Source organism: Lutjanus erythropterus, chromosome 15, assembly GCF_056507025.1.
Source record: "Lutjanus erythropterus isolate fLutEry1 chromosome 15, fLutEry1.hap2, whole genome shotgun sequence".
NCBI classification, from domain to species: domain Eukaryota; kingdom Metazoa; phylum Chordata; class Actinopteri; order Lutjaniformes; family Lutjanidae; genus Lutjanus; species Lutjanus erythropterus.
Window position 1 is genome coordinate 21,821,315 of NC_139331.1, and position 20,978 is coordinate 21,842,292.

The 20,978-nt window shown below is 40.2% G+C and overlaps 1 protein-coding gene across 1 annotated transcript in view; it reads right to left on the reverse strand.

The window, feature by feature from the left end:
* Positions 1-20,978, reverse strand: part of rngtt (RNA guanylyltransferase and 5'-phosphatase) — a 125,974-nt gene that overhangs the window by 8,411 nt on the left and 96,585 nt on the right. The window contains exons 13-14 of the mRNA XM_084737479.1: positions 16,916-17,016; positions 8,629-8,695 (exon numbers count right to left, since the gene is read on the reverse strand). Coding sequence (XP_084593605.1) covers positions 8,629-8,695; positions 16,916-17,016 — 168 coding nt within the window. The remainder of the gene's footprint in view (positions 1-8,628; positions 8,696-16,915; positions 17,017-20,978) is intronic.

The window sequence follows — 20,978 nt, forward strand, 5'->3', positions numbered from 1 at the left end:
TGTGGGATTGATAAAGTTTATTTTATATTTGATCTTTAACTGTGATTTGGCCAAACCACCATTTCCACAATTAAGCGTGACCTTTCAAGCTCAGCATTAAAGGATATGTTGTTAAGGACGAGAAAAGTGATGTGGTTTTTTTTTTGCTTCAAGTCTTCAATGCCAGAATTCATCAGAAAAATATTCATGTTTACAAATGTCTGTTGCCTGAGATGCTTTATCTAAAAATAAGTCACAGAGGTGAGAATGAGAATCTGAAAGCAGTGAGTCCATCTCGAGTGCTTCCTCACTGCTGTTTACTTTGTGTAAAGATTTTAACATTCAAGATCTCAAGCAAGTTATTATTTTTTATAAGATAATCAACATTAAACAACCTAAATGAAACAAGACTTTTCTTTGTTGCAGTGCTACTTAAGGATTTAGGCTAAAACTGGTGTATTTTTATGTAGAAAATTTCAGCTCATTAGATATGAATATTTTCTAGTTTTCTTTACTTCTCTATGATAGCAGACTGACTATCTTTGGGATGCGGGTAACACAAGACATCTGATTATGACATCCTTTATATATTTTACTCAGACTGCCTCTAGAATGTATAAAGTTGCCACTTTAAATGCGCACAATTCATCATATGTCCATCCTGCGATACATATCAAGCAGTTATAACAAACCTTACAAATTATATTATACATATCCACACCAATCAGATAAATACCAGTCTTTTGTAAAGAATTGGTGTGTGGATCTCTCTTTCTCTATTAAGGTATTTTTTTATGATCCAACAGCCATCGCATTGGGTTTATGGATGTGTGTTTAATGTTTTCATGTATCTTTACATACACACAGACACTCACACACTGCGAGTGTCTGCACCTCCGTGATGCAGCCCTCAAACAAAGCAGTGCAACAGTCCCTGCTCCTCCCGCTGAGCTACACAGGATCACTGATTTATTACACCATATTCTGTTTTGAAAACAAAACCAACTCTACACACCGAGCACACTGTAACGTAGTTGAAGTGTATGAAAATGGCGCACAATACTGAAGATCAAGCATGAGTCAAAGAAGACATTTGAGCATCTGTTGTTTATTTATCGAGGGACTGTGTCTCACTCAGAGGATTCTCAACACTTGGAAAATGCAATACCTAGAGCTGCTGGGAGGCAAAAAGTGCAGCTGAAAGACTCAAATCCAACGGCTGGCTTTGGAAGAAGACAACAAAACAGTGACATAAGTCATCATGAAGCGTTTTTTTGTAAATTTTTCACCTTTACCTCACTTACAGCGAGGCTCTCCAGGCATTTATTGTACTGAATGGTTGCACAGAGACTCAAGGGACAAGGAGGTCGACTGCCAAGGTCAAAGAGTGACTGTCATTGCCAGGAAAATGCTGCTGTTTGGCACGATGCTACAATACAAAGTAAGAGGCTGTGTGATCACGGAGTGAGGGGCATCTGGGTTCACAGTTGGGGGTGGAGTCACAGAGGAAGCAAAGAAAGTGTGTGAGGAAGGCGGAGAAAATACTACTTCTCGGATTTCAGATAATGACCTTGATGAATTGTAACTCATGAGCCTAATTAGTCATCATCTCCACAACATTTGTCTATGATCTTGATTTGGAGAGTACATTAATAAGACTAACTGTAAATCAAACACTTCTCTATTTGGAGAGGACGATCTAAAGGAGCGACACAAACTCGAAGCTTTCCTAAAGCTCGACACAGCAGGCTCCCGGAGAACTGTGAAGGGCAGTACCAGCAGGCAGGACGCGCTGCTACAGGCTGGGATCTCTTCCCGCTGGTGAAGGGTGACATGTTGGCTGCCATTTTTCATCACCACTTGGTGCTTAATCCGTCCAAATCTGTCTCATTATGGCAGCACACGTGGGCCTCCAGTTATCAGGGACTCTGGCCGTCGAGCTCTTTATCAGCCAGCGTTGCACTGCTGCAGAGTCCAGCTCTGTCTGCTTTGTTCAGATTTAGAAACTGAAAAGCAGTGTAGCCTGTTTTATACTCGCTACTTATGTGCAGCCCTTGCGCGTCCTTCTTTTGTAAAAGATGCTTGTTTGGAGGACTGAAGAAATACAAAACACTGCAATCTACAGTATGGGACTTCAGCTAAGTGTGTTTGACCGCTGCAAGCACTTGAAATAAAGAAAATAACCTTCAGTGTAAAGAAATAGTCTACATGTTGGCAAACATTGTTTTGTTGGGCTTCTTATGAGGACTTCAGGGAGATACGTTTTACTAAAATGTCCTCTATTTATGATGATTCTTTTTGACTAGATAAGTATGAGAATCTTGAGTTGTGCTTTAGAAAGGGAAACTTTTATGTAGTAGATTTTATTTGTCAAACTTGGGAGAGAAGACAGATTAAGACTCAGGAAGGAAATTGTTTGAACATTGCAACTGTACTTTTGGTGAGGGCTGTGCACTTTGTGTGCACAATACAAAAATAAAATCAATTTAGAAAGTCCATCAATCATACTCAGCTTTCTCTGATTTAGATAAAATAAGAAAATATGTCTTGTCTGTACGGTTCGTACACAGCTGCATCCAGGTGGCGACTACTTTAGCTTTGCATAAAGACTAATATCATGGAGAAACAGCGAGCCGAAGTTGCCTATCAAAGAATGGTCCATGCTGGCGGTGGGCTTATGGTTTCTGCAGGTATAAGCTGTGATCAGCTAACACAGGTACATTTTATTGATGGCAATTTAAATGCATGCACACACTGTACCGAAATCCTGAGGTTCATTGTTGTGCCATTTATGTACCACCACTGCCATGTCTACATCACATTTATATGATGGCTGTTTAACTGCTGTTTGTTAAGTCCACAGCACCTCTGCTTTTACTGCTGGCATAAAACCAAATGCTGTACGTTTTTCTGACTTCCCACGTGACTTTATGTCCAAAGTTCCTAATCAGAGAACCAAACTTGCGCTTATCCATATTAAATAAAAGTTAAAATTTGACAGGGATAATTGTATTTATTAATTCTAGAGGGTTTTTTGGGTGTTTTTGAGGAAGCCTTGCATAAGCCCACACACTTCTCTGATTAATTCTGTTAACAACATTCAAAAAAATAATTGCGTTATTGGTCCAATGTTGGTTTCATTTCGGTACAGTGAGTTGGTACAGTGTGATCAATACAAAATTTTCCAAAAAACACATTCAAGAGTGAGAATGCAGTTGGTGCAACTTTATTAAAGTAGCATTAACATCATAATCCAATCAATTTATGACTTGTCAAAAGTCCTAAAATTCAGATTATTGGATTTTATGGTATGGCCAAATAGTGGTCACATTTCTACATATCTGTGTTTCTGAAGTCCACAGTTCAGTGCCTAATAAATGTTCCTTTTTCCAAGATCAAACTGCGCATTTTAGAGTGGCCTTTCATTGTGAACAGTCTGGGGGAACACCTGTCTAAAAATCCTACATTTTTAAAAGCATCTTGATGCAACACCTGTCAGGTAGATGGATTATCTTGGCAATGGAGAACTGCTCACTAACATGGATGTTTCACATATTTATGCTTGAAATATGAGAGAAATAGCTTTTGTGTTTACAGAAAAGGTCTTCAATGATTAACATCAAATTGTGAAAAATGGGAGCAAAACCACAAGTGTTGCATTTATAGTTTTGAGTGTAAATTCAGTTTCACCACGTCATTATAGTACCTGTGTGTCCCTTGATAATCTCACCTAAAGTCCGGGAGAACAGGACTAAGAGATTTCATCAATGGGAAACACTGAACAAAGAAAGAATCAATCTGTGTAATACAATAAAGTGGAAACTGGGACCAAAGTAAACAACTACAGATTGCTGGAAGTATATAGCATCTTACCTGTTACTAGTCTGTGCACAACACAGAGAGTCAGCCTGCTTCTTTATCAAACACTGGGATCGGCTGCACTCGTACATGGGGCAGCAGCTTATTACAGGAATTTTGTAGAGATAGCGACATGGACGAGCAGAGACTCAAAGTTTGTAATTTCCTTGAATAGATGTTTTTGTTTTCTCCGACACTGCTCTCCGACTGACCCTGCCTTTGTTTTATTCTAAACCTAATCAGAACCCGCCCGCAGGTCTGCGGCACCGCAGCGCTCGGGTCCATTTTAATAACGAGAAACCAGATGAAAGAATACATAAGTGAGGAGAGGATATAAGATGCAAGAGTACGAACATTCCCTCAGAGGGAACAACATGGTAGATGGACAGTATCAAAACTAATGTTCAATCTTTAATATGGTTTCCAACAGAATACATTAGATGTCCTCTGTCCATTAATATCAGCTCCTACTAGAATATACAAAACTGAACTCAGTGACTCAGCAAACAGCGCGAGTTAAAGGCTAAAATAGTCGCCTCACATGTTCTACTACCTACAATGTAATTATTCAGGGCAGTTACAGCTGTGTGTAGCCTTAAATAGCTGTGTCAGAGAACAAATAAATGGGTCCAGCAACATCCAGTGACTCCTCATGAACCTGTTATCTGACGTCAGAGTCGGGTTTCTGGTTAATCTGTATAATACCGACCATTATCCCACGCTTTCAGATCTGAGGAGATCTTGGAACAACGAGCTAATAACGTGAAGCTGAGGCAAATGAGGGGAAAAACAGGCATACGTAGTCTTAAAGAAGGCACAAGGCAGGAAAAAAAACAGCCCACAGAACTGTGATTTTACCTCCCAAACTTATAATTGATTTGTTTGTTTTGTTGCACAGCAGGATTGAGCGTTTTCTGTGGGAAGCACATTCAATTACTCTGACAGTATTCATATTTCTTAAACCCACGTCTCATGTAATTTACAAAAGCAGTGGGCAAAACAAATCTTGAAAAAAAAATGAACAGAAAATGAACCTATCCAAATATTTTAATTGCAGTTAACTGTGGAAGTGTTACTGTTGATTAAACAGAAAGATACTCATTCCGACTCTCACTTAATGATGCACATGGAGTCGTTACAAATTGGGTGAAATCACTGACGGAAAAAAACAGTCAGAGGTATTTCAGCACTCTGCAGGTGAAGAGCACACTGTCGAACTCTCACAGCTTCATCAAAGTGGTCTTTGACAGAGAGCTGCTCTTATCTCCGTCTCTGGTGACTAGATCTGTCAGCCACCATTCAAATTATTTATGATTAATGAGCTGTAGTCGCAGGCCACATATAGTTCTGCACAGGGAGCCGACTCCATGAAGCGGTGAAACTAAACCTAAATGGGGAATCAATGGCCATTATTTCTACCCAGCTTTAGCTAATTCTACCTTTTCTAGAAGTAAAACCTGCAATAATGCAGAGGACTGAAAAGTCCTTTTGTGTTCTCAGGATCTATTGATTTTAACAGGAGTAGAAATTAGTAGTAACTGGTAATTAGTGCAACTTTGGTTTTATTTTTGTAGCTTCAAGTTTATGTGCTTGTGACCAAACAGGAGTTGTCACGATGATACAACTGAATGACACTAAACACTTCTTTTGATACCACAGCAAAAAGGGGAATAAAGTCCTTGAAACAGAAAATAGAAAAACAACCTGCGATCAGTGCTGGCATAGAAAACCTTGCTTAACACTGTCTAGTTTTGCTGCAGGTGACATTTCAGGCAGGACAATAGAGAACTGAGGTCTTGCATGAGCACTAAGATCATTTTTTTAAATTGCTTTGGAACTACTGGAAGGTACAGGTGTGATTCAGGTGTGACAACACAGAGAAATAACGGTTCATTTGAACACAACACTGCCAGCTCCGTCGATGCTGTGATAGCATCAGTCGTATCAGAACTGGAGAATATTTCCTCACTGAAACGAGAGCAAAGAAGAGCAGTGAAGGCTCTCCTCAATGGAAAAGATGTTTTCACTCTTCTCCCAAAAGGCTTTGGCAAGAGTTCGACTACATCACTGATCTTATTAGTTACATGATAGATGATGACAGACAGATGGTTCATCCAATCATATGCCAAGTGCTTGTGAAAGTGCCCGCCCTTTTCCAAGCACTTTCCATACCTCTTTAAGAGGTAAAACAGAAAGTGAGCACAGTTTAAATGTTTCACAAGTTATGTGAGAGGATAAGACCCCCGATTTGCTGTGAATGTGTTGACTCATCTGTGGACTTGTGCATGTGGCCATGACACACTGATCTACTGCACAGGTGTGGAAGGCCTTGTCCAAGCAGACTCCAAAGAGTAGTATAAATAAATACAAACTGTCCACAGCTGTTCATGCACACATCTGTTTGGTGCTATAATAGAACACACAGAGGTGCTGGTAGGTGTATTTTGTTATTTTTGCACTGAGCCAGACTAACAATAAGGGGCTGGATTGGAAAAAATGCACCAATAAAACAGGTTTTTTATGACCATTACAACATTTTTCTAATTACAGAAAAAGTTGGCTCGATTTCTTTTTTTTTTCCAGGAGCTTGACGCTTTCAAATCCTGGCAACTGTACGTGCCTCATAGTACATCTAATTGACACACCGATATTACTAACATGCCCGTAAGCAAGGCGATGAATATCAAAACCACTCTGTGGTGGACTGGAGGGCACAAACAAAAACTGTGCAGATATGGCACGACATGCAAAATCTGTCAGGAACATTATTCAGCAGCCAAAACTACAAGTCACACATGTCCTGTGCTGGCATGTAATTACCATTTTTTAGCATATTCACACTTGGACTGGTTGTAAAACACATTTAACAATAAAAAAAGCAACATGAAAGCTGATAGAAGATGACCCCAGGGCTGCACAGCGGAACTTAGAGACCCAGCAGCTAACACACACTCTACCTTGTTCGTTTACAGAGCCCAAGGCTGATACATGGGAACTGGAACAGCAGTGACAATACCAGAGGGAAAGGAACAACTCATTTACTGTGTTTCTACACCCTGATTGTGACCAATGGAAGGCCTACGCATACTAAGAGTCATTAAAGTGGAACATTTCCATACAGTGTGACTGCATTATAGAAATCTACATCAAAAAAAGAAACGGTAGGAACAATTTAATAATTCTACCATGTTGCTCCTCAATCTGCTCTTTGCCCCAGACAAGTGCACTGCCATAATAGCCTAATAGAGATGAGATGCAAGTTATTGCAGAGTGCACTTGACTTGAGTTTGTGTTAATGTAGGTTAAAGGCCTGATGATGTAGATCCAATGCGGTGTGTTCACAAAGACGATACGCAACAAGGAACCCAGTATCATTATGTTAAATGCAAATGACACTTGACCATCTATCCTCTTATAACGCAGAGCACCATTACAGATAATATGGACTACAAGTAAGATATAATGTAGAGTGAGCTGGTCTGCTACAAAAAAGAAAAGACTGATGATTTCAAAATAGTTTCAGACTACCATAGTGTTGATTGAGTAATTGATTAATTAAAGCTACTACAAGGAACTTTCATATTTTGTTGATTTTGGAGGCCGCCGTGGACAGACGCGGCCACTGTAAAAACCTCAAAATATGATATCAAAACTAAAATTATCTAAATATAAATCTCCTCCTGCAACGTACGCTCTGAAAATGTACATACAGGCCTGTTTCATCTGATTTCAAGGAGAATCTGAACAATTGGCGGGCATTACAAATAACTTTATAGAAACAGCTAATCTTCTCTTCTGATGGTTTTCTTTGTTTATGTCGCTCATATAATAATAGTATTTTGTCTCTACTTAAGAGTATGACAATAATGACAGAATAATTTGTTCATTTAAGGAAATAAACATAAGAATGTCGCTATCTAATCCAAATCAAAATTACAGGTGTGAAACCTGCCCCGGACGACGGCCCAGCCCAAGCAGCCGGACCGTGGTTTGGTTTGGTTTGGTTGAAGTGTGAAAATTCCTTTTTGGACGGTTCGGACCATCAGACCAATTGCAGGAAGTTCTGGTGGGCTTTCACCAGAAATGGAAAATGGACAAACAACGCAACAAAACAAAATAGCACATGATGCCGGAGAGAGGACTTGAACTGAAGCATGTAACAATTCGCCGTTGTGTAACATCTGTGCAGAAGTGTTGTGTTTCATTGACAGCAATTTAACAGAGAATGACAATAACAGCAAAGTAGAACTGACTGAAATTAATTAGTGAATGATAATAGTGTTTTGTTCAGAGGATAAACTCAGAGAAAAGGTGAGGGAAGTATGTTGGCGCACTGATTAAACCTGAATATATCAAGAGGTTACTATGGAGGAAGTCTGCATTAACATTACATTTAACAAGAGTAGATTAGTAAACAAGCTTTTTACAAGCATTCCATAAAAAAATATGAGTAAAACAAAGAAAATCTGTAGTAAAGACTTGCCTCTTATAAAAGCCTGGTTCTGCAGTTACTTTAAATGACTAAGGCACTATTTCAGTATTCATGGTATGTGAAACAACTATACTGAACAGCAATGAAACTGCTACATCTGCCACACGGGAACAGATGGAAGATAAAAACCTCATTTTCCTGAACACTGCTTTCCTTTTATTCTTGCCAGTTTAAACTCAGCTATAAACCTGCAACAAATCTAAAATCGTGTGCCATGCTAAAGGGAAGCTGGAAAAGCACAGGGAGGTACTTGTTGGCACGAGGATGAATTCAACAAAACCACACATTTATCTTCTCACCTTCATCTTTGCAAAGGGCCTCTCATAGTTGCCGACGTAGAGGAGGCCGACAGTCTGCGGAAGCAGCCTGAAAAGACAAAAAAGATCTCGGTTAACACCCGCAACACCCTCAGCCTCACAGAGTATCTGAGTGGTAACAGCACTGCAAAGAAATCACTACACAGCTTCCATTTTCCAGCTAGTAACAGAACGGCAGAGATGTGAGATTACACCTCCCTGGGCCCTTCTGTCTGTGTGCAGCTTCGTGTTTCCAAATTTACAGAGAGAACCACGTTCGCAGTCCAAGGCAATAATAATCATGTGGCGCACATATAGAGATTGAACACAAGGACGCAGGCATTAAACAGCACTGTATCTCCATCTGTGAGCCCTCAGCACGGTTAAAGGGATAGTTTGGATTATCTGAAGTGGGCTTATGTGAAGTACTTATCGATAGTCAGTGTATTAACTACAGTAGATGGAGGCTGGCACGCACACAGTTTTGAGAAGCACCGTTATATACACCTAATATCGCTTTCTCCACTGGCAAAATCACTCATTGTACCTCGCAGAACACAGGAATTGCTGGACTGCTGCTGCCTCAATCTGTTAGTTTGTCTGTTTTATTATGTGACTTAAATAAATCCACACAAATCTTTTAAAACACCACCGTTACACAATGATACAAACAAATATATTGAGGCAGTCGTAGAGCATCAACTCCAGTGTTCTCTGAGCTAAAATGACTGATTTTGTCTATGGAGTTTGGTTGGTATGGAGAGATGGATGTTTGACTTATATAACAGTGTTTTCTTGTCAGAAAAGGCTGTCTGACAACAAAGTAAAGCCATGAAAATATTCTAAATATAGTGTACACTGAAACTGATAAGAACTTTTTCAGGTTACCTTTTTTAAGTAGCTAAATTACATTTTGTTGCTGACCCTGTCCACAGGAGTTTATTGCTTAACTTCCATGCTGGTGCTCCTCCCTGTCTCTTAACTAGGGGCGTGCCGGCAAACATCTACTGTCGGTAACACACTGACTGTCGATAAGTACCTCATACAACCCCATCATTTAATCTCAAAGAAGAAGAAGTATCCACTTCATTACCACCAGACTGAAAGGCAGCTTCTTGCCTCAGGGTAAGACTACTTAATTCATCCTGAGCACTCCTCCATATAAATTAGTTCGTTCTACATTTTTATTTATCTCTTCTGCCAATTCCAATCAACCTATCAAGATGAAAATACATGGAAATCTCATTATATAGCCTTGTTGTAAATGATAAATAAATCACCTTGTATCCTTTAACTATCTCTTTAATTCAGCCTATATGAGGGTTTATGTACTCAGTGCCCTGCACATGTGTCCGTGCAGCATTTGTGTCTCATCCCAGAGCTCACGCCCAACAGATGTCTTAATCACACACTGCATCCTTACCTCCCTCGACCAAAAACACCCCCATGTGTCCTTTGTTATTTCCAGACAGTGTGTCTCAGGGTTAAGCTTGCCACGGATGGCACTGGCACTTGTTTCATATTGGTTAAACAGTTTTTAGAACGGAAATAAGTGGGCCTACAGAGCTAAACTGATGGCTAAACAACAGTGCGACTACGTAGTCTGATGTACCCCGTTCAGAGATTTTAATTGGAGCTGAAATCAGAGACCATGTTCCTGTCCACCCCAGCCCCCTCCTGTGTAATGATAGCTGGCACAAGCAGGAAGGAAGCAGCAGTAGACATTAGGGGAGACAAATAGCCATGCATTGATGGACAAGTCCTTTTTCGTCATCAGGTCTATTAATACCTCTAACTCACGTGTTGTGTGTCAAAAGAAACAAGAAAGCTGTACAGATCATGACACAGTTTTCTAAAACAACAGCAAGATATCAATAAGATTTTGCCAGAGGGAATATAACAGACGAGGAAACAGATGAGAGTATATATCAGAAGAACAGATTCTTTTGTTGTCGTTTACAAGCTGTTTCCCGATGCTAACTTGATGTTCCACTCACAGTCTGAGTGTTTGAGGTCCTTGTGTATCTAAGAGAGTCCTGCTGTCTTAACTTACACTGCAGCATCAATTATTTGATTATTTTATTTTCAGATGAATTAAAAAAAGATATCACAACAACACTGGTAAAAACAGACTAACACGAGGCAGGGGTTTTGTTAAAGCAGTCAAGATGCTGTGAAATGTCACTATAGCCTTTGAACAATATTTCAAATGATATATAGAAGAAAAAAAAAACAGCTTTGTCAAAAACAAAGATTACAAGGTACTATGAGGAAAAAATGGCCAAAGCCCTGTGTCTCAGGTTTAGAAATATAAAAAGCTTTTATGACCTAGTCTGGAGAACAACAGTATAAATGTGTATTATATATCTTCTAACTGCCTCACTATTGCACACGTGTGGACGTATCAGAGCCATGCTGCACTCTTTTTGTCTCTAAATTTAAAGTATAACGCTGATATTTCATATTTTTTAAGGTCAACAAATCCCACTTTGTTCTTATTAGGTGACCTTTTACTATGATTTAAGAGAAGTAGAAAATAGATCACTTTTATCCCCACTCCCTGTTTCCTTTGCTGCTTACAAAGTTCATTATCAGAAAGGAAAGTCAGCTCAATTTATGTGAATTATTAACATTAAAATGCACTCTGCTCCTGGCCGTCTTTCCAGTGGACAGACTGATAAACTAAAATCCATTTTAAAAGCAGGTGCTTTATGGTAGGGCCATATTTTTTCCACAGTTAAGTACACCATCACCGAGACTCTTTTCTGATTTATTTGGCTTGGACAAGTCATTTATTCATTTAATATTAGTCATTGCCACAGACACACACTACAGCACTTGCTTTCATTCCATGACAGTAAAAAGCGACGTACAGTACCAGTCAAAAGTTTGGACACATTTCTCATTAAATGTTTTTTTTCTGCCTTTTTTCAAAAATAAGATATAGTTCAGATTATACCAACAGTGTGCAAAGCCGTCGACAGGTGCGTCGGAGAAAACCAGGGGTTGACAGTAATATAGCAAAAAGACTCTTGCACACTGTATTCTGCACTTGTACTTAAAGATAAAATAACAATGAAGACAGTGTGCAAGGCTTTTTTTTAAAGATTCTTAAAAAGCAAAAACATTTTTCCTGGCTCTCACAGATGTGTCTTCTCTCAAGTGGCCATGTGTTTCTGTTTGTGTTTATGTGTGAATTATTCATAAAAGTGGAGACTGCTTCTGTCAAATATATATTTTCAATTGCATAATTTATTCTGAAATAATTTACTGGGGAAGACAACTTCATGTTTTTCAAGAGCTGGGGTGGTCATGTTCCCTCTGTTCCCCCATTGTCATCTGTGACAAAAACTCCTCCAATTTTGTCAGGAAATAACACTTTTGCACCATGTGACATGTTGCTTCATTACCATGAACATGTACACTGCAGTTTATTTTTGAGGCAATACCACCTATGGAGTCTTGCTGACGTTAATACTCAGCCGTGTACCAAATGTGCATTAATTTGCAGCTGAAAACCGTCCAACAAATGCACTATTTTTTCCTGTAGGCTAAAAGCACTGAGCCCTGCTGTTTTACCTTTAAGTTGAAGCATCTCTTAAAGAAAGATTAGTCACACAGTCCTGAATGATTTGGTGCTTGTCATCGAGTTTTATGATAAATATATTGTGTCCTCATCTGCATTTTGTGTATTTGCATAAAAGCTCTTTTGGATTTTGCAATGACGAGGTAAACCCTGGACAAGGTGCCAGTTCATCTCAGGGCTGAAATCATTAAATAAACTAATAGATCTAAAAATCAATGTATAGGATGCAGTGGCATCTAGCAATGAGTTTGCAGAGGGCAACTTATTTCACTCTTTGCCTTCCAAGATCCTACAGTGGCTGTAGATGGATTAATGCATTTCCTGTTTTTGTCTTTTAATGGATTGGTTGACAGTAGTACAAATATCAAATATTGCGAACATTAAGTAGTGAAGTTTGAAGGAGCTACCGGCCACTGTATCTATATGTGTTGCCGTTACCACGGCGATGACGATAACAATAATAATCCTGACTAAAAGAAGTCATTTTGAGATCATGTAAATGCATATTAATACAATGAATAATAAAGACTGTGAACACAGGCCAAAAAATGTAAAAAGTTCAACAGTGGAACAATCAGACGTTGAATTCTACACTATGTGCATGCCGGAGTTCAGGCAACAGTCTCCCTGTTATAATGTGCCAACTGTAGACAGCCGGGTCATCGGGGCACCGATTCCAGAAATCTTTGTGTCCATACAGAGAAATCCATTCATCGTGGTTGAGAATCCAAAGACAGGCTCCATGTTTGTTCTGCAGAATCCTTCATGTTTGTGCTGATGGCTGGAACGCTGTGGGGAGAGGCTCTTCTGACATCTCAGACCCGCTTTCTCTGAATTACACTCTAAGTGCAGTGAAAGTCTGTCTTAACCAAACCTTTCCCTGCAGCTTCTAAAAATGGGCCTATACCAACTGTTTGCATCTTGCAACTGAAGAATATATTGTATCTAAAAATCAAAACTTCCTGACACCATGCAGAGTCTCCACGATGGTTTCCATGTCAAAGTCATGGTGGGATTATATGTAGGTACAGAAAGCAATTCTGGAGAAAGATGGTTGATTGTTGAGTCTCATTCCCAAGTTGTCAAATTAACAATGTTTTGGAAATGAGACTCAACAATCAAGTATGTTACTAACCTCTGATTGCCTTAAGTCTTCTGTCACAAGTATTAGGTACTGAAACTCTGTGTCAGGGTGGCACTGGTTTCCCAAAAACTGATACCGAAAGTAAATAAATAAAACAACAAAAAACTGTTGTTAACATGGTAGCGTTCTCTCTAGATGGCTCTGGTAGTTGGTATCCTTCCATTAGCAAGTGGCTACCGTGAACATGGTTAAAATACCAAGCTAAATGGTCTAAAGCGTGGCAAACTCAGAACACACATTTATTTAAATGATAATTCAGTCATTATCTACTCACCCTCATGCCGACTGAAGGTTGGATTTAGCTTTTTAGTCCACAAAACACTGCTGGAATTTCACAGCAGTGAACTATCCCTTTAAAGGTTATCATGGAACTTTTGCCCAATGACGGCAAAAAATTTAATTCAACTTTAATTCTCACGGTATTACAGTGAAGAATCAAAACTGAAAAGCACTGATCACAGCTTGTTAGCTTCACTTTGATGCTTTACATCATCAGGCAGAAGTGAAAGTACCTGACTGAGTTGCCAGACTGTGGACCCTTTACACAAATTATGGACTGGGATGTTGTAATGACACTTGAGTCCACAGAGCAGAAAGACCAGTAACAAAATGCCTTGATGCTGGCCTCTAGGGAGCAAATCCACACCAATCAGAGAGTACCATGCCCCTTTTCAGGGTCTTCAAACTCACTACACAGCTAATGAAGGATGATGTAACCATTAGTCATGAACTCTTCAGACAGAATGCTGGCTCGAATTATCCATAATTCAAGCAATCTATACAATACTTGAGACTGTTCATACTTGGGAGGGGCACTGGCTTGCTTTCTGGAATTGCTTCATCTTTCCAATTTGTTCTTCTCCACCTCGCCACTCTTCCTGCCACACAATAATCATCGTCTGCCTCTGTGCTTGCTTTCAGAGAAGGTAATAAAACTTGCAAGGCTGTATGCCTCTGTGGTGCACAAAGACATGCTCGAGGATTGATTGTGTGGGCTGATAAATAAACAGTTGTTACCTCCTTACATGTCTGTCCATCTCTCCCTCTCAGACAGTAACTAAGGAGAGATTTGAAAACCTACACCAAGACTGAGTGAGGTCTGCTGAGTGCTCCTCTGCCAGCAAAAATCATCTTTTGGGGAATTATCAGAACATTCTCAAATGGCAAAAATATTCTGTCTGTGTCCTCCCACACACAGGGAGGAGTCAAGAAGCTGACTGGCTGGCCTGCTGGCTGGGCTTTGGAGTAGAATGAGTGGCTGTGCCCTGCTGTGCTCCTCTCAGTCTGTTGTTGGTGAATGGTGGCAGGCTCATGGCTACAAAGCTGGGACAGTCACTGAGGTCACCTGGCTCTCAGAGGAAAAGTCAGTGTGACCAGAAAAGCTCACTGCTATGGGTCTGTTTGCCTGCACTCTGACAATACTCACACACTGAGCTGGAGAAAAGCACACAGAGCAAAGACGGAGATGTGCATTGTGCTGTTCTGACAGAAAAAAAACAAAAAACAAGAATACTAGTCCACAACCACTCGAGCAACTCTGTGAGACTGTATTTAGGCACAGTGTGAAGCTTTGAACTCAATGTGACTGTCAGCTACATGGTGGGCTATACGACCTAAAATTTATTTTATGTAACTTTTTTTTTTTTTTTGTGGTAACAGTATTATATCATGGTATTATAAACTAAAACAGGATATATGCTCAAAACATGATTCTAACTAACAAAAAAAAAAAAAAACAGATACAATTACTGGCTCCAAACAGGAATGAAAATGAGGTCTGTTTGTGAGGAGCAGCCTGCCCCATATTGTGGGTTAATTAGTACATGTAATGTGATTCATTCTCAGAGTTAGACAAGGGCTGGATAAGGCATCTCAACTGCTTTTATTTGGCAGAAGACCCAAAGTATTTAAATATACATTCACCAGCCACTTCATTACACCTTGCTAATACTAGGTTGGACCACTGCTTGCCTTCATAACTGCCTTAATTCTTCATGGCAAGTGCTGGAAACATCCCTCAGAGATTTTGGCCGATATCGACATGATAGCATCACATAGTTGCTGCAGATTTGTCAGCTGCACTTCCGTGATGCGAATTTCCCGTTTCACCACATCCCAAAGGTGCTCCCTTGGATTGAGATCTGGTGACTGTGTGGGCCATAAAGGTCATAAAGGGATGGACATGGTCAGCAACAATACTCAGGTAGGCTGTGGCGTTTAAATGATGCTCAAATGGTACTTAGGGGCCCAAAGTGTGCCAAGAAAATATCCCCCCGCACCATTACACCACTACCACCAGTCTGAACTGCAACATTTATGCCAAGTTCTGACTCTACCATCTGAATGTCGCAGCAGTAATCAAAACTCATCAGACCAGGCAACGTTTTTCCAATCTTCTGTTGTTAAATTTTGGTGAGCCCGTGTGAATTGTAGCCTTAATTTCCTGTTCTTAGCTGACAGAAGTGGCACCCGGTGTGGTCTTCTGCTACTGTAGCCCATCTGCTTCAAGGTTTGACGTGTTGTGTGTTCAGAGATTTTCTTCTGCATACCTTGGTTGTAACGAGTGGTTATTTGAGTTGTTGTTGCCTTTCTATCATCTCAGTCTGGCCATTCTCCTCTGACCTCTGGCATCAACAAGGCATTTTCACCCAGAGAACTGCTGCTCACTGGAATTTTTTTATTTTTCGGACCATTCTCTTGTAAAGCCTAGAGTTGGTTGTGACAAAGACTCATGGGTAGCCTTTTATTTAAACAAATTTGCTGATTTGTCCTTGCTATCCAGCTTTTAGCGTTACTACGGGTCTGAAATTTACTTGCCCAAAGTCAATTTTTATTTGCCCCTATAAAAATTGTTATATAAGTCAACTGTCATGTTTAACTTACCTGCGTTGCCAACAAAATGTTAGAAAACAGTGAAAAATGTGCATCCCACTTTTTGTACTGCATGAAACTTTTAAATAACTGCCAACGTTAAAACTATTTTTTTTATTTCACATTGGAGATACACGTATGTCCAAAGGCTGTAATAACCTGCGGGAATAAATTGCCTTTTCTGGTCTAGAATTGTTTTTCTGTAGTGTTCTAATGTTTACTAGGATAAGGGCTTAGATGAGCACCGGTGGGTCTGAATAATTTATGTTGCAGAGGATAATAAGCATAAAGTGAGAGTAAAAAGGGTAGGGCAGTTTTGTTTTTCTTTGCACATATTGTAGAGGCACATAGAGCAAACAGAGATTTCTGGAATTGGAGACAAAAGTGCATGGAGGTGATTACAGTAAAAGGAATGAACTTTTGCACACCATGGCAATGTTACCGTGGCAGGAATTGAACCCCAAGGCAAAAAGGAAATGCGAGAAAAAGACGGGATAGCAAAGAAGAGATTAATGTCAAAGCAATTCAGTGGACTGCTTTGATTCAAAGGGTACTTTTGACACCGACACACATAGCGACTGTACATGTTTGTGTGTACGTGGATGTCTCCAAGTACTCCAGTGTGTGACAAAATGATAGGTGCTATTAGATTCATCAGACAGAGCGTTTCCCCGGCAACAGTGACTTACCCTTCTCCTCCGACTTTGGTGATCTTGAGGCGAAAGTCCACAGAGTTCAGATTGGGCGGCTTCCACTTCAGGATGTCGTCGCACCTCCCGGCCTTGTATTTCTGCAGAGACACCCAATTCCCCAAAATTAATAATGTGGCACATTTGCCAGGAATAAATACATATTAAAGCTGCTTTCATGGAACAAAGGTGACAATGTGTTTTCATGAGTAGCTGTTCATTTTTGTGAACCCATAACTGTGCAGACTTAATGGCTGGGTAATTTGTGAGCTGAGCAGAATTTTTAAGCAACAGTCACAGTTAATGATCCTCATACAAATTAGGCTCCATTATGATACACTGTTGGTATCTAACTATCTAGAGCAGCAACAAGACATAAAAATGATTTGATCTTAGGTTAAAAATTAGTCTCTGGGTATCAACAACGTCAAGAAATGCAAACAGAAAAATGGAGCTAATTAAAGAATTTGTTCAAGTACTCCACATTTGAAATAAAATGATTATAAGTGGATTACTTCATGGTTGGAGCACAATAATAGATATGTTAATACATTACAGGCTGACAAATGATAATTCAACCCGATTACATTTTTCACATCACCACTGTGTGTTCAATGTGCAGCAAACATATGACACATAACCAAACAACATGCTTCCCTCCATCACTTTGATTATTTATGCATGCCTGACATTTCAGAGGACATGAAACAAGTGCACTGGAACATGAGAAATGTAAAGGCATGACGGGTGGAGGCGGGAACAGATGATCAGACTCCGTCACTGTCAGGTTGCCCGGTAACAGAAGTCTACTCCAAGCAAAATGTGTGGAAAAAAAAAAGACAGGATTCCTCAGGAGAACCTGCACTGTCACAGTGCATGGCCAAATAAAGCGTTCCTGACTCCACCCACGTATGCCCCTATGGCAGGACTTTAAAAAAAAAATTGAAAAACTTTAAATCATCATCTGCAGAAAGAAATATACCACTACTTGTCAGAAACGCTACCCTACTCCTCCACAAACACAAGGCCTGGTGTCTGAGTTTGGCAAGCTGTTGGAGTTGCTGAATAGCATGAAAATTCTGCAGCCTGACAAGTTTCCTAATGGTGTTCAGTCGAATCAGGGTCAATCCCAGTGGAAATTATACTCATGTTGTATGATTCTGCTGCCCACAGTTTATGTCTGATGATAAAGTTCAGTACCAGTCCATAAAGTAATGAGTTTTGTCTGCTTCAAACCACAAAGGTTGTTAAACATGTTGTCTGACCCTGTCTAAAGGCAAACATGTTTACACCTACATCACGGTGACTCCCTGATCTCTCTCCAAGAATTCTCTCATTTGAGTGTCTTTGTAGTCTCGACACTATGATGCACACAAGAGGGGATAATGACGCACGTGTTTGGATAGTATCTCCTATCACCTGACTTGTGTTCTCCTTTCCTCTTTATCTTTTGGCTGCTCCCCTTTAGGGGTCAACATAGCAGATCAGCTGCTCGTTAGCAGCACAGGCCCCACCCAATCCAGTATGGAACCATGTATTTGATTTGACATAGGCTTTTTTTTTTTTTGTTTAAATGCCAGATGCCCTTTCTGGTGCAGGCCATCCCATTTATTTGGGCTTGGGACTGGCCAATTTGCAAACCAATTTAGGAATGCACTGGCTCGTGCATCGGCAGTGGGTTCTCCTATAAGAAAAAAAAATATTCAAAAAACCAAAAGGGAAAAATGTTAGCTTCAACATCGAATCATATTAGATTTTTTAATTTCATGATGATGCTGTTTGTTGGAGTCCTCACTCTTCTTGCACCCATGTTGTGTAAGCAACAAATGCATTTGCACCCATCTGTGGGCCCGTGACAGTAGAAAGCGATTGCACCATTGACCAACAAAATCTGGTCTCAAGTCAACAACGCAGTATTTCCCTGCAATTTAAAAGGCGCAATATTCAGATCGTAAGACGCATCTACAGAGGTGGATTCACAACATGCTTATACTCTGCTTTACACACAAACTCTTGTAAAAAAGAGCTATAGTGCTGCAATGAAGGCACACCTTATCTCGTACAGCACTGTTGTGGTATCAAAAGAGCTGTGACATAACCCTGCAGTGCACCTGTCAATAACTGATTGTGGTCTTCTTCTCAATACTAATCACAAATAGAGCTGACAACCTCATGAATTTATAACATAAGGCTTTTTATTTGTTGCTGGATAAACGGGGCTTTGCCTCTTCTGCAACAGTTAAGTTAAAGAGATCAACTTGTGTGGTGATCTGCAGGGAAGGGTTTCTCTCCTGTCTGTCTATGTGTCTGCTTAGTGCATGTTGTGCTGTGTTTGTGCTGCAGAAAGTGTCTTCCCATCTCTCTCTGCAAAATACAGCTGATAAATATGTGAAATAAGTAATTTAACACAAACAGCAGTGAACGTGTAACTTAAGAGAATCCTGTCTCGCCCTGCTAGCTTACGCTTTTACACAGAAGTCAATTCAGCTCTGTTACTAACTCCGCAGGTGCATCAGAGGCTGAACAAAAATGACCCCCCATTCTGCCTCCGTAAACTTTATACAGACAGCAAGCTGGAATAAAGACGAAACATTCCCACCTAGAAGAGGCTGTGTAAAAGGGGCCACAGGGACGCCCAGCAGCACCCTATCTCAGTTAAATATTGTGCATTTGCTCACACGCAGTCAAACTGAGTTGTTGATGTTGTTGACCTGTCTCTCGGCAAACATGAATGGTGCCACAAAAACTTTGCTTATCTCACAAAGCTGTGACAGACATCTCCTGTCACTAAAATGCCAGCTGTCCGTGTGCACTCCCTGTCGCTGCTGTCAGTGCTGCGCCACATTTCTTTGCAAGTGGGCCATTCCAGCATCCCCTGAGTTTGGGCTCGAGCTGATCCATTTCCTCAGCAGAAGATTGTTTGATTCTCCAACTTATCAAATATGCCATTTAAACAGCAACGTGCCAGGTGAAGGCACGTCTGACACTTGACGGGAATGGGAGATGACACCTTGATTAGTTTCAGTCAAAACATGTCAAGTTGCTCAAAACACACTTATAATTTACTAAGAGACTGAATACAATCTCTTTGCACCTTCTTTTATGCCCAGATTATGTGCCATTTAAATGGCAAAGTTGCCAATGCCTTATAGATTGGCCCCTCCAGACAGCTGAGATGAAAAGAAGCCAAAACTATTAACATTACATTTTAAAAAGACACACTTTTTACAGCAGGAAGGGATCCCTGCGACTAAATGGTTTCAGTTGAACTTACATGCACTGCTTAAGTTGAGAAATTATAAACTTGACTTGAGCTTCCTGTCATTTTAGGTGTAAAGTGAAGGGAACATGAGTGTGGCATGTCCTTCTGCTTTGTCCGCAACGGAGCTCTCCGTGTGGGAGGCGGCCTTCATGTGCCTTTGAAACCAGCACACTCCACAAAGGCTATTCACCGCAGTTAGCTAGAGAGCAGGAAAGGAGGGCATGTCTCTTTTGAAAAAGCCCGACAGAGTACATCTTTTCTTCTGAAAACGTGGGAGTGGAAAAGGAACATTCTTCAATGCAGTTAGTTATGCTGTGCTGCACAGGCATCACCCTCTTATGAACTGACTTATTCCACTTATGTAGCTCTAATGAGAAACAATAATACATGCATGTGTCTGGTGATAAAGTCCTCTGCAATTATATATAAAAGAGAAAGAAATATGGTATCTACTTCTGAATAGCTAAAAATACATAGGCAGATAGCAGTCGTGGAATGGTGCCCAGTGCTTACTTAGTCAATGTAAAAACCCAAAATACTTTAATTCTATTTGATTCAACTGTACACTTCTACTTTACTACATCTCAACAGCAAATTTACTTCACTATGTTTGTGCGGAAGCTTTATTTTGTCATTACTTTGCAGATTACAATATTTCAAACCATTCCTTGTTAACCTTGGGTGATGCTGGACAGCGCGTTTTCAAATTGCAATAATCAAACACAGTGGAAATGGTAATACTGTGGTTCATCTAGAAACTGGTACTTGCTTCATCCCGAGTCTTCAATGTTGTTAAACAAT